This window comes from Panthera uncia, chromosome A2 (genome assembly GCF_023721935.1).
Source record: "Panthera uncia isolate 11264 chromosome A2, Puncia_PCG_1.0, whole genome shotgun sequence".
Classification (NCBI taxonomy): Eukaryota; Metazoa; Chordata; class Mammalia; order Carnivora; family Felidae; genus Panthera; species Panthera uncia.
Genome location: NC_064816.1, coordinates 1245782 through 1258709, shown reverse-complemented (window position 1 = coordinate 1258709; position 12928 = coordinate 1245782). Strand labels below are relative to the sequence as shown.

The window sequence follows — 12928 nt, the reverse complement described above, 5'->3', positions numbered from 1 at the left end:
CCCCCCCCCCCCCCCCCCCGTTCCCTTCGGGGAATCACACAGCAGGTCACTTCGGGCATCAGGGGAGACCGTTTAATGACCGTCGGGGACATGGCACAACCCTGCGCAAAAGCACATAGCTCGGAGAGAAACAGGACAAGACAGCGAACTGGCCTGGAGAAGGGGCAGCTTTTTAGTTGGCTGGGGGAGGGGGCGGAATGTTCCCAGGGCCCTCGGAGGGCAGCGGGGGCCTCAGCATCGGAGGCATGGGAGTTGGGGGGTGCACCCCGGGATTTGAGGGGTGAACTCCAGGAGGCTGGGGGTGAACCCCAGGAGCTGGGGGATGGACCCCAGGAGCAGATGGGTGGACCCCAGGAGGTGGGGGGTGAACCCCAGGAGGCTGGGGGTGGATCCCTGGGGCTGGGGGGTGGACCCCAGGAGCTGGGGGGTGGACGCCAGGGGCCTGGGGGTGAACCGCGGGAGCTGCGGGGTGCACCCCCGGAGCTTGGGGGTGAACTGCAGGAGCTGGAGGGTGGACCCCTGGGGCCTGGGGGTGGACCCCGGCAGAGGGGGGAGGGTGGACACCCGGGGCAGGGGGGTGGACCCCTGGGGCTGGAGGGTGGACGCCCGGAGCAGGGGGGTGAACCCCAGATGCTGGGGGGTGCACCACTGGTGTCGGGGGGTGGACCCCGGGAGCCGGGGGGTGGACTCCTGGTGCCGGGGGGTGGACCCCAGATGTTGGGGGGTGGACCCCAGGAGCTGGTGGGGGCAGCTGGGGAGGGCCCGGGGGCCCGGAGGGTGCAGGCCCGCTGGGCGGCATGGGCGGAAGGGGCAGGCCTCCTGGCGGTGGCGGGGGCAGAGACTCTGGCAGCGGTGGCCGGGGGGGCAGACCGTTCATCAGCGGGGGCGGGGGGCGCTTCACCCCGGGGGGCCCAGCGGGGAGGCTTGGCGGGGCTGGAGGCTTCTCCATCTTGAAGTGGAACTGGAGGAAAAACTGGAGAAGACGGAGGGGGCTGAGCGGCGGTCCAGAGGGGACAGGCCGGCCGGGGCAGATGCCCAAGGCCCCACGAGCGCCTGGACCCAGACCGACTCACTCACCTGCTTTGTTTCCCGATTCCAGTGAGTCCAGAACTTGCCCTCGGCCTTGTCGATCTCCCTGCTTGGCACCTGTGTGGGGAGGGGGGTGGCGGCGGCTGATGTCCCAGCCCGGCTACCTAGCAGCCCTGGGGCCCCGGGGAAAGGCTGCGCTCTTTGCCCGGGACGGGGTTACGGGTCCCCAAACAGCCTGGCCACAAGGGTGTCTTCCCACCAGGGCCACGTCAGGCTCTCTGCCCTTCGGTGGGGACCCACCTCTGGACGCCCAGCCCCCGGCTGTCGCTTCACACAGCTCCCCAGTCTTCCAGAGGCCGCGACCCACTGGGGGACGGCTGCTGGGGGACCCCGTGGGTGCTACCTTGAAGGCGATGGTCTCGTAGGGCTCGGCGGCCATCAGGAGGTACTGCCAGCGCCGGTCCGGAGGCTCGATCCTCTGCTCGTAGGCGGACATAAAGCGGTGGCGGGGCATGACGCCCTCGGCGATCTCGGGGTAGTCGATCTGGGGGGGGGGGGGGGGTGGGGGGAAGGGCAGGTGGCAGTGCCGCCGTTCAAGGGACCCCCTCCCGCCCCCAGTCGGGCTCCGGCTGCCCCTACCTGGAAGAGGAGACTCTGCTGGCCCATCTCTGTGTCCCTCTGCTTGGTCACTGCAACACACGAAGGTTATCAGGTCCAGGCCAGCTCGTGCTCCCGGAGGCTAGGGGACCACGGGGTCCCTGCCTGAGGTCACAGAGCCAGGGGTGTGCGTGGGCAGGACGCGGGCCCCGTGGCCCTCACCTCGAGGCCTGGGACGACACTCAACGGAATCTGAAGAGGGCGCACACTGTGCACACACAGCAAGCGGGGTCTGTGCCCCTGCTTCTGGGAGGACGCCCTTCACGTTAGAGCCCTGCAGCCAGGCCTCCAGTGGCCCTGTTCTCACTTGCAGACCGCTCTCCATACAGCTCTGGAACATGCCGCGCTCCCCCCAAGCCCTCCAGCGTCTCCCCATGACACTCAGGACAGAGACCAGGTGGCCTACCATGGCCCAAAGGCCTTTGGTGGCCTCCACCTGCCCCCCCACCCCCCTCAGATCCTGTCATCCCAGCCCTAGCTTATCAAGCAGACCTGCCCCAGGACCTTTGCGCTGCTGTGTCGGGCTTGGAGTGCCAGTCACGCACAGACATCACTACCTTTAGTTAGAACAGCTGCCTGCTAGCTCTTTCTTTCTAACTCCCGGAAACACAGTCCACTATATTCCAATGGAGCCACTTAACCTACTTTCTGGCAGGTGATCCAAGAACCCTCCTCTCTGCCGTCAGTTCCACTAAGTAAGTGGTTTCTTACCCAGACCTTCATCCTCTCCTCCGTCAGGCTGAAGCACCAACACCCTGTCCCAAGGTCAAGGAAAGGGCCCCCCCCCCCCCCATGGTCACTCATGTCCCCCAACAGCACAGTAAAGAACCACCTGCTCCTAAGACACGGGGACACGGGGCCTGAGAAGCCGTGACACTCTGTTACGGCTGTTTGGGAACGTTGACAGGAAAGGGGGGCCGCCGGTCCCAGCCTGGTCCTTCCGATGGGAAACAGGAGAGGCACGGACAAGTGGGGGTCTCCGCAGCAAAGGGCCAGAGAACAGCAGCTACTGTGTGGCTCAAGGACAGGGCTGCGGGCCAGACCGCCCCCAGACAGAATTACCTTTGTAGCCCGGGCGGCCGATCTTCACAAACTTCTTCACCTCCACCTTGACCTTCTCTGGCGCCGGCTGGGCGGGGGCCTCTTTGGCCTCCTTGGCGGCTCGCCGGGCCCTGCAGGCGGGACAGAGACGGCACTGTGGCCCCCCACACGGGCCGCCAAGGCCACAGGCCCAGGTGCTGGGAGCTGTCCAACCCTCACAGCGACCTTGGGAGTTTGAGAGGCCAGGGGCACGGGGGTGGGGGTGCTGGCTGGGGGTCCCAGGGTTCGCACGCAGTGGGGCTGGGACAGGCTCGGGGCACCTCTGTCCCCATCACATTTTGTGCTGCCCCTCACTAGGGGGTCTTCTGTGACCCTCACCTCTCTCCCCGCGTTACAGAAGCCCCAGGCTGCAGCACGATCAGCTTGACCGCTGGGGAAAGAGCACCTCCCGCCCCTCCTCGCGCCCACCCTCTGCTCGGCCCCAAGGCCCGGGAGACCCCGTGACGCAGCTCCTGGAGGGGCTGGACCCCGGGCGCCGGAAGGGGGCGCAGCTACTCACAAGTTGGTCTGATGCTTCTTCCCCTGGGTGTGCGCCAGGTAACTCCCCTGCAGCGGGAAAAGCACACGGGTGGTTCGAGACCAGGTGAGCGAGGGCGGGGAGGGCAGAGAGGAGCCGGCCTCTGTCCACAGGCCCTGCCTCGAGGCGGGCGCTGGGTGGCTGCCGGACAGACAAGCTCCGGCACGTTCGCACGAAGCGGAGCAACCCCGAGCCGGAGAAGGCGTCTGCGAGCGCCCGCTGGCACGGCGCGGGGGACTCGGGAAGGCTCGCCGCCCAGCGCCGCGGGGGGTGATCAGTGGGCCCGGCTGCACGGTGGAGGCTGGTACCCCCCAAGTGACGTGCCCCGTGACCGCCGGGTCCGACCTGACGACAGCCCAGGGGACCTCTCCACACGGAGCGGGGCGGACTCGCCGTTTCTCGATCGCCAGGGGAGCACTGGTGGCGTCTGGGGAAGTGTGTGGTGGTCGTGACCGGGGCGGTCCTGGCATCGAGCGGGTGGGGGACGCGGCTCAGCACCCCCGAGAACGACCCGACTCCTCTGTCAGCACCGCCGAGGGGGACAGACCGTGCGACTCGGCACCACTTGTGGCCGCAAACAACCCGAACGCTCAACAACGGGAAAGGGGAAAGCCGGATCTACTCGCTCCGGGGCGGATCTGCGCACCGTGCGCTCGTGGCGGACTACGACCTCCCGGTCACTGAAAGAGCCCACTTGGAGCCACACCGACGAGATCCCAAAAACCGGATCTAGAACTCCCGGGCACGGGCCTGGCCCAGGGCCGACGGCACGCTCCCGCAGTAACGGTAGCAGCGGGGGTTACGGCGCAGACCGGGGACGGGGTGCTTGGCCCGCGCCCGGAGCACGCAGGGTCTCCCCTAAAGGACGTGCCCGAGAGCGCAGTCTGCTGAGGTAGCAGGCCCGAGCCCCTCCACCCTCGGGCGGGCCCTGAACGATGTCCCGGAATTACAAAGGGGGCAGCGTTGCCGGGCCAGGCGGCGGGGGACCCCGACGCGCAGCAGCAGAATCCACCCCAGAGCCGAGAACACACCTCGTTGTTGTGCAGGGTCAGGCACAGCTTGCACTCGTAGGAGCCCAGGTGGTTCTTCATGAAGTAAGGGTCCTGCGGAGAGAAACATCCGTCAGCGGCGAGCGTGGCCCCACACGCGCCGTGAAGAGCCAGAGCCCGGTCTTCGTCCAAGCAGCAGAGGCGGCTGCTTTCCCTCGGGCAGGCGTTCGAGGACAGGGGGCCAGGAGGAGCCCGTGGCCCAGGCTCCACGGGGCCCTCCTGAGGCGGCCCCCGCCCCCCCCCCCGCCCCCGCCCCCCCGGATCCCGTGGACACAGGCTGCTCGGCAGGGCTGGGGGCCCGCGATACTGGTTCTCCACCCGGCCCCGGTGGCGGTTCCAGGTCCGGAAGGAAGCAGAGCCAGGACGGCATGGCTGAGCGCCCGCCTCCCAGGCCAGGCCAGGCCAGGGGCCCGTCGCTAACCTCGCAGGCTTTGCCGAGCTCTGCGGCACAAGCCAGACACCGGAACAAAAGCAAACGCCTCAACAAAGGCCCGTGGAGACCCTGGTCTCTGCACGCGGGGTTCCCAGGCCAGCCACGCAGCCTTCCACGAATAGGGGCGGTGGCACAGACCCACGGGGGTTCAAATCCTAACTCGCTGTCCCGTGACTGTGTCGTCGTTGGCCGTGACGGTTCTCCCTCGTCTCCTTGGGAAAACGGGGACGCGAACACAGCTGACCTCACAGGTGAGGCCTGGCACAGGGTGAGAGCTCTCGTCTCACAGGAGTCTGAAGTCTAAGGGGCACCATGCGTGGACCCAGGGCACACTGGGGGACGTCTGGGGACACTGGAGTTTGTCACAGTTGGGGTGATCCTGGCACTGAGTGGGCGGGGGCCGGGATGCTGCTGGGCTGCCAACAGCACCCAGGATGCTCTGGCCCTAAGTGTCCGCAGTGCCGACGGGCAAACCCCGGTCTACCGATAGCTCTGAACCGCCAAATAAAACGTTGCCCTTCACTGCTCGTGGCCAGAACGTCGATCCACACGACACTGTCTTGGTCCTCGCCACTGGCAATTCCCCACGCCTCTGGTAAGTCAGTCACACAAAAAACTCACGCGATAACCCCCCTCCCCCCCTCTGAACAGCAGGCGGTCTCTGGGGTGGGCAGCTGGAGCTGCTCTAGGTCAAGTTCTCTTGATTACAGACCGGGACCCGAGGCCCAGAGAGCTGGGCAGCGGGGCGAAGGGCACCAGGTGCGGGCGTAGCGAATGTGGCTCCACTGACAGAAGGCAGAGCGAGGGAACACGGGACGGAGGGGGCTTCCTGCCCTCGGTTCAACCCACCTTGTTGATGTCAATGGTCTCCAGGGCCAGCTGCCGGAGGCGCTCCCTGCGGTCTCGGTTGCTCTCTGAGGAGGAGGCCACGCCTCCACTCCCCGTCTTACCCCCAGGGCGATGCTGGAAGTCCATGGTGATGGCCTTGGGGCTTTACCAGACCCCGGAGAAACCTGCAGGGACAAGGGAGAGGCTGTGACAGTGCAGGGCACAGCAGGTGACAGGACAGGAGAGACCCCCTCCCCCCACCCTCTGCAGTCTCCCATCCCTCTCCCTGCCCCCCACCCCATAGTCTCCCACCCCGCCAACTCCTGATGGGGACAAGCCTCATGGCCTCCCACCCTCCCCAATCTTCAGGTAGGCTGAGGGCCCAGAATGGCCCAGGCACGCACAAACCAGGAACAGGATAAACATGCCTGGCCCTGGGGGAGGCCTGGACAGGAAGCCCCCGCAGCCCGAAAGGTGTAAAGGCTCAGAGACCCAAAAGGGCAACGAGGAAGAAACGGCCAAGCCACCTGCTTCAAGAAGCCTTCCCGGACCTTGGCCCGAAGTCTCTGTGTCTGCTCACTTCTCCGGAGTCCTGTAGCTCAGCCGAAAACCTGCTGAAGAGGAGGAAGAGAATCTACCTGTTCCTCCTAACGCACAAGAGACATTCAAGACCGGACTGTGGCCCAGGAGGGCTCCCCTGAGCCCTCGATACCCCGTTCCGCTCCCTGCCACAGTGCCTCCCACGTTCTTCCAGACTCGGCTCAAACCCAACCCCCAGGCACCTCTCTCTCGTCTCTGAACACTCTCCCTCTTGACTGGTCAGTATCAGCCCCGCTGGCTTAAACCCACACTATCTTGTCTCTGCAGAAGTGAGCTCACAGGGACAGGCCCAGCAGTGAACATGACCGCACAAAGACGCCCCCATTCTAATCCCTAAAACAGTAAACGTGGAACCACATATGGCAAAAAGGACCTTGCAGGCGGGATCGATTCAAGGTCCCAAAGTGGGGGTGACCCTGGGTTCCCCAGGGGCCCAGTGTCCTCACGAGGGAGGCAGAGGGTCGGAGGCTGAGAGCCAGGCAAACCCTGTGCTGCTGGCCGCGAGGATGAGGAGGGGCCACAGGCCGAGGACGCTGTGCCTCTGGAAGCCGGAAAAAGGGGGAGACGGGGCTCCCTGCGGCCCCTAGAAGGAGCACGGCCCTCCATTTTATACTTCTGATTTCCAGAACTGCACAGTAATAAATCTGTAGCCCTTAAACCACTAACTTCGTGGTGATTTGCTATAGTGGCCACACGCAAGGAACACAGGGGGTACAGACCAGCTGTGCTGTGGACCTTGGAGTCACCCTGTAACTCTAGAGGAACCTCGACCTCTCCCTGGCCCGGTTCTTATCCTCTCGATGAGCACATGAAGACCTCACACCCCAGAACCAGCAACGGGACGTTCCGGATGGCTGCCGACTCAGGGCAGTTATACCGGTCACAGGGTCAGACCCTGTATTACAGAAGGACGCCTGGAGCTTCCCACTTTGAAACGTTGTCAGGCCAAGTGCGGAGGCCAAGCACCGCCAACTATCCCAATCACTCCATCAAACGGCACTTGGTCCTGAGAAGAGGGTACAACGCCAAGAGCACCCCCTGCCAGGGAGGCAAGTGCATCGGCCCACGGAACCCCCGCTGCCTCGCCACCTGTGCCGTTTGCGGCGAGCCCAGGGAAAGCTGCACCCCAACCCTCCCAGGGGGGATCCCCGTGGTCCTGGCTGCCAGACCTGGTCACAGGCTCCGCGGGGGAGGCCCTGCCAGGGGCTGAGCTGTGCCGGCATCTGCCATGAAGCACCCGCTGTGCCTTGGGAGACTCCAGCGTTTCTGGGGGAAGTGGTGAGAAACTCCTGGGGTCAGGGGGAAGGGGGGAGCACAGAGGGACACGACTGGCCCTCGCTGCTGCCCACAGCACGGCCGGGGGCTGGGGAGGTCTCTCCCACAGGTCTTGAGTGACTTACGGGCCTCCGTGGGGAGCCTCCCACCTTCTCAAGGACGTTACGGGAGAGCGTTCATCCAAACAATGAAATGGGGTGCCTGTGGGGGAGCGTGTGCTGATCAAGTGAGCAGCAGCTGACAGTAGATGAAAACGTGCTCAACATCACTGTCCCCAGGGAACCGCAAATCAAAACCACACGGACGCACTGCCTCCCGCCCATCAGGATGGCTGTTGCCAGAAACAGAAAACAAAGGCAACTCTCCGGAGTCAGGGCCGGACTCAGGAGGAAGCGGTGTCCCCCCGTCTGCAGAGGAGAGGACGACACAAGCTCAAGGCCCAGGACACAGTCTGTGCTGATGCCTTGTTTCCCGTCATGTGTTACATGGGTGACACTTCCGGAACACTCCACGGACCAAGTGGGAGCAAAGAGCTGCCCAAGTGACTCGGAAGGCAACGTTTTAACAAAGCCAAGGGTTCCCACAAGTTTGGTGATGAGCCCGGTTCCTTCTGAATGGCCAGGTAAGCCCCTCGAATGTTAGAGGCCGGCTGGGGAGTGTGCCCTGCCGGTGTCAGCTCAGGGAAACCCGACTCAGATACTGAACTGGTCGCCACGTCAGAGGGAAACCAGTGACCACTAGAGACCCAAACTGCTGGCTCCTAGCAGCGCACTGCACACATCATCCCTGTCCCTGCCTCCATCCCCAAGAGATCTCGTGCCCAGGGGCCTCGACAGACTGCTCGCACAGACCGGAGTTTTATCGTCAGAAGGACTGGAACGAAGGGACACTGCACTTGGGCTGGCACTGTGGGGGAGAGTCCAGGAGAGGAGGGAGGGCCAGGCCGAAAAGAGGGAATCCCATCAAAACCTGCCCACCAAACAGCAGGCAGCCTGCCCTTCCCCCACGCCTTGCCCAGCAGGGCCAGCTGGAGGCCCCCGGCAAGAGCACCAGAGACCAGCTCCTGGGACTCTGGCCGCTGGGGTCTCGCACGCCCCAAAGAAAACACCAGCGCCTTCCCAGGCTGGCCGGGCAGTGAGACTCGCGAAGTGAAGCTGGCAATTCAAACATAACCAGATATGAAAAACCCCATGTATCAAGAAAGGAAGAAAAGGAAAAAGAGGAAAGGAAATGAAGCAAGGAAGAAAAGGAAGAAAGAAACCTGACAGAAACCTCCCCAGATGATGGCAGCGTCCTCCTCGATTACCAGACAAGGCACTACACCACGAAAGCAGTGCAACCCGCCAAAAGTTAGCAAGGCGAATTAAAACCAGAAGGAAACTTCAGAAACACGGAATGATCCAAACAAAACACACAACATGAGAGCTTGGAAGTACAAATTAAGCAAGCCTTTTACAAAAGGGAATAAAAAAGGGGAAAATAGGTCAGATTTCAGAGCAATAATAGAAAGAAGCATGGGAAGCCTTACCAAAGATATGCGAGAGCCTTACCAGAGAGAGAAACAATATCCCTGGGCTGAGGGAATCTGACAGTTCAGATAGAAACAAACACACAAAAACCCATCAATGAAAACAATCGTGAAACTCTACACCACCAAGAAAAACCTCCAGTTTCTATCAAAGGAAAAAAACAGTAACAAAAGGTCAGACACCAAAGGAGAATCAGAGCAGAGATAAGCAACACTTTCTCAGTCTCAAGATGAATTTTCAACCTAGACTTTTACACTCCAATTTCCAACCGCGAGAGTAAGGAAATAACCAAGGACTCAAAATCAATTCCTTTGAAAGCTATCTGGAGATGCATCCCGACACAACAAAGGAAAACAAACAGATGGTCCGACTGAAAACAGAAGCCAATCAATAGGTGTTGAGATGTTGGGAGCTTCGAGGAAAAAACTTAACAGGTCAAGAAAACCAGGCTAACAGGAAAAATGCAGAAATTAGGGTTTTTTTTTGGGGGGGGGGAGGGAGAACAATGGAAGAAAAGCACACAAGTGACCCCGATAATTGCCTTCGCAGCAGAGAATACTTTCAGCCTTAGGAAACAGGTCTAACGATGTCGCTAAAACTCCTGCAGAAAACACATTCAGAGAGCGGAAGGGGAAGCTGCAGTGGGTGGGCGGGAGGCAGAAACAAGACCCACCAATCATGAGAGAAGTCAGCAGGTCAGGCCCCAAACCCACACGGCCAGAGAGACCCGCTCCTTACAAAAGCAAGGGCTCGCTTTACGGAGAGGGAGGCGGCCTCCGGGGCCCAACGAGGGAGCGGGAAGCTAGCAAGCGGATGATCAGCGCCAGCTCCTCTCGGCCAGGAAAAGCAGCCCCGGACACGCGAGTCTGACCAGGGCCAGTTAACGGGCTCTGGCCGCCCCCAGGACCGCGCTCCCTACTCGGCGGGCCCGGGGCGGCCGTTATATCCCCCACACAACAGGGGCGGGCATGGAAGCTTCCCGGACCCGAGAGACTCAGGACCGCACAACCACGGCGAAGAGCCGCAAATCAGTGCTCGCAGGGGTCCTAGGGGCGCGGAGGGCACCATGTGAGCCGCCACCCGACCCGATCCCACGGGCCTACGGAGAGACTTCCGAGGACGCGGGAGTCGTTTGGCTGTCCTGGCGCGCGGCCGTCGGGAACCCCGAAGCCGCCCGGCCCTCGCTCGCACCCCCCGCCGCCCGCGTACGCTCCCGTCCAGGGAAGCCAGGGCCTCGGGGCCCCCCCACCCCCCGCCCTCACCGTGCTCCGTTCCTCACTCCGCGCCCGCCGCCACTACGACTACGTTACGCGCAAGCGCATCTCATCCTAGGGAAATACTTCCGGGGACGAAGCGGGCAGGGCCTCCCGAGTGCGCATGCCCGCCCTGCCCGGAGAGGTGGGCCGGAGGCTCGGGAGGCGCGAGAAAAGGGGGCGGGACTGAGAGTATGGGCCGGGATTCTAAGTGCGCGTGCGCACCAGCCTCTTGACGCCTTCTCGGTGGCTCTAATTCGCGCGGGCTCAGGTCTCGCGGGAGGTCGGGTTGCGACTCGTTCCGCTCCGCCTGCTTCTGTCCGCTTCGGCAAAGGGCACCACTGGTCGTGAGGGTACCTTACTCTGTTCCCACCCCGGGTCCAGCTTATTGCGCAGTTATATGTGACGATCGTCTGTTTTGCTTACTGTCTCCTGCGCGCCGCGCGCCCGAGGTCGACGGGATGGGTGGTTCGGCAGCGCGCAAGCGCAATGGCTGCGGTAGTACTTCCGGGAGGACGGCGTTGTGGGACTTTTTTGGCGCGAGGGCGGCCGGTGGCCCGGAGGGCGCGGCTCGCGCTCCGTGTTTTGGGTCCGGGCGGCGCCATGCGCTACAACGAGAAGGAGCTGCAGGCGCTCTCCCGGCAGCCGGCCGAGCTGGCGGCCGAGCTCGGCATGCGGGGCCCCAAGAAAGGCAGCGGTGAGCGGGCCGGGTCACCGAGGCGGGCGCAGGGGGACGCGGGCGGGCGGGCGGACGGGGGTGGGCGGCCACCGAGCCCGCGCGAGCCTGCCCTGTGCTCGCAGTGCTGAAGCGGCGACTGGTGAAGCTGGTGGTCAACTTCCTTTTCTACTTTCGGACGGACGAGGCCGAGGTAGGCCGCCCGGGGGGCGCCCTGGAGCGCACGGGGGCCGGGGTCCCCCCGGAGGCGCGCCCCCACCCTCGCCTGCTCCTCCTCTTCCCGCAGCCCGTCGGGGCCCTACTGCTGGAGCACTGCAGAGTCACCCAGGAAGAGCCCAGCGGCTTCTCCATCAGTGAGTGTCGGGCGTGGCGGACGAGGCCGGCCGCGACCCCAGCCCCGCCCTGCCCCGCCTGCCTCTGCCGAGATCAAGTCCACTGCCCCGGGCTGCCCAAGGTCGAGCTGGGCCTTCCCGCTGGGCGGGCGCCGCATTCTAGCGCCCCGCGGTGCCCGCCCCAGATCCACTAGGACTTTGTCTCTCGCTGGGGAGCCCTGTACCCCTCGGGTGCCGTCCTCTGGGCGCTGCGGAGCATCCTCCTGGGTCCTGAGGGGGTCGGGTTGGCAGGGAGGAAAGACGGGAGTTTCTACAAGTTTCCCATGCCACACTTGAAGGGCTTAAACGGCAGGAACGTGTGCTCCCCCAGATCTGGAGGGCGGGAGTCTGAGATCAGGGTGTGTGCAGGGGTGGTTCCTTGTTAAGAAGACGTTTTGCCATGCTTTCCTGACTTCTGGGGGTCGCCAGCGATCCAGGGTGCTCCTTGCCCGCGCTTCTCTGTAGAATCATGTCCCCCCAGCCTGTGTTCATTCTCACGTGGTTTACTCTCCTTGTTTGTGTCCAGATTTTCATTTTTGACAAGGACACAAATTCTATCAGACTTGGTGCCAGCGTTATTGTAGGCTAATCTCATAGTAAGTCATTACGTCGGTAACTGTTGTGTATTCAAATAGGGTCACGTGTTTAGGTTCTAGACTTGAACGTACCGTTTTAGGGACAGAATTCCATCCAGGGCACAGAGCTGGTGAGAAGTCCTGAGCCTGGGCTTGGACTGGAGGAAGGGACAGTTCTGGACAGAGGTCGCGGGAAGCTGAGGCCTGAGGGGGAGGGGGAGGTGGGGGGGGTTGAGCCGGGGAATGAGATGGGGACTGCCTCCCCCTGCAGGCTTCATCGAGGATCCGGAGAGGAAGTATCACTTCGAGTGCCGCAGTGAGGAACAGCGTCAGGAGTGGATGGGGGCTCTGCGTCGAGCCAGGTGGGGTGTGGGCCCGGGGCGGGGGGGGGGGGGGGGGGGGCGGGGCGGGGGGCGGGGCGGGACTCTGTGAGCACACGTCGCTTTCTCCCCCAGCTACGAGTTCATGCGGAGAAGCCTTATATTCTACAGAAATGAGATCCAGAAAATGACCGGCAAGGTGCACAGAGGGCTGGGGGCGGGGGTGGGATGGAGTGGGGCCTCTGGGGCCTGAGCTGACACCACCTGTTCACCCGCACAGGACCCCCTGGAGCAGTTTGGCATCTCCGAGGAGGCCAGGTTCCAGCTGGGTGGCTTGAAGGCCTGAGTGTGGGGTGGGGCTTCTCAGCTTTTCTACTGGGGCTGGAAGAGCCCTCCCCGTCCTCAGCAGGCCCTGGGGTTCCTGGCCAAGCCTGGATTTGCTGCAGCAGACTTCAGAAACCCAAGACTGGTGGAGGTGGGCGGGGGCAGGTTGGAGAGACAACCCAGTGACCCCGACCCCAGCCCCACCCCCACCCCGGTGCCTCAGGCCCACCCCCTGACTCCCCCCCTCCCCCAGACTGGTCTGGCACCTGCTGGTGCCACATGCTGCTACCGGGGGATGAGTGTCCCCTCCCAGAAGCTGTGCCCAGCCCTTGGGTGTATCCGTCTGGGGCCCGAAGCGCCCAAGGCTGGTGCAGCCCTGCTTACGAAGCTA

At 63.4% G+C, this 12928-nt stretch overlaps 2 protein-coding genes across 17 annotated transcripts; one reads left to right on the top strand and one right to left on the bottom strand.

Moving 5' to 3' along the window:
- Window positions 1–58: 58 nt before the first annotated feature.
- SF3A2 (splicing factor 3a subunit 2) lies at window positions 59–10427 on the bottom strand. 16 transcript variants are annotated; one of them, XM_049639569.1, is made up of 12 exons: window positions 9757–9924; window positions 7615–7690; window positions 7384–7503; window positions 6142–6228; window positions 5636–5799; window positions 4336–4407; window positions 3287–3333; window positions 2749–2858; window positions 1669–1718; window positions 1433–1573; window positions 1078–1146; window positions 59–973 (listed from the first exon to the last, which is right to left on the bottom strand). In XM_049639569.1, exons 5-12 carry the CDS (start codon window positions 5759–5761, stop codon window positions 173–175), a joined length of 1416 nt encoding a protein of 471 aa, XP_049495526.1. In that variant the 5' UTR covers window positions 5762–5799; window positions 6142–6228; window positions 7384–7503; window positions 7615–7690; window positions 9757–9924; the 3' UTR covers window positions 59–172. The 16 variants fall into 16 exon arrangements, with proteins under 16 accessions (XP_049495526.1, XP_049495522.1, XP_049495531.1 ...); XM_049639565.1 differs by having other exon boundaries at window positions 6142–6225; XM_049639574.1 differs by having other exon boundaries at window positions 6166–6225.
- Window positions 10428–10512: 85 nt separating this feature from the next.
- On the top strand, window positions 10513–12928 carry PLEKHJ1 (pleckstrin homology domain containing J1). The gene is made up of 6 exons (XM_049639576.1): window positions 10513–10968; window positions 11073–11140; window positions 11234–11300; window positions 12165–12255; window positions 12349–12412; window positions 12494–12928. Exons 1-6 carry the CDS (start codon window positions 10761–10763, stop codon window positions 12557–12559), a joined length of 564 nt encoding a protein of 187 aa, XP_049495533.1. The 5' UTR covers window positions 10513–10760; the 3' UTR covers window positions 12560–12928.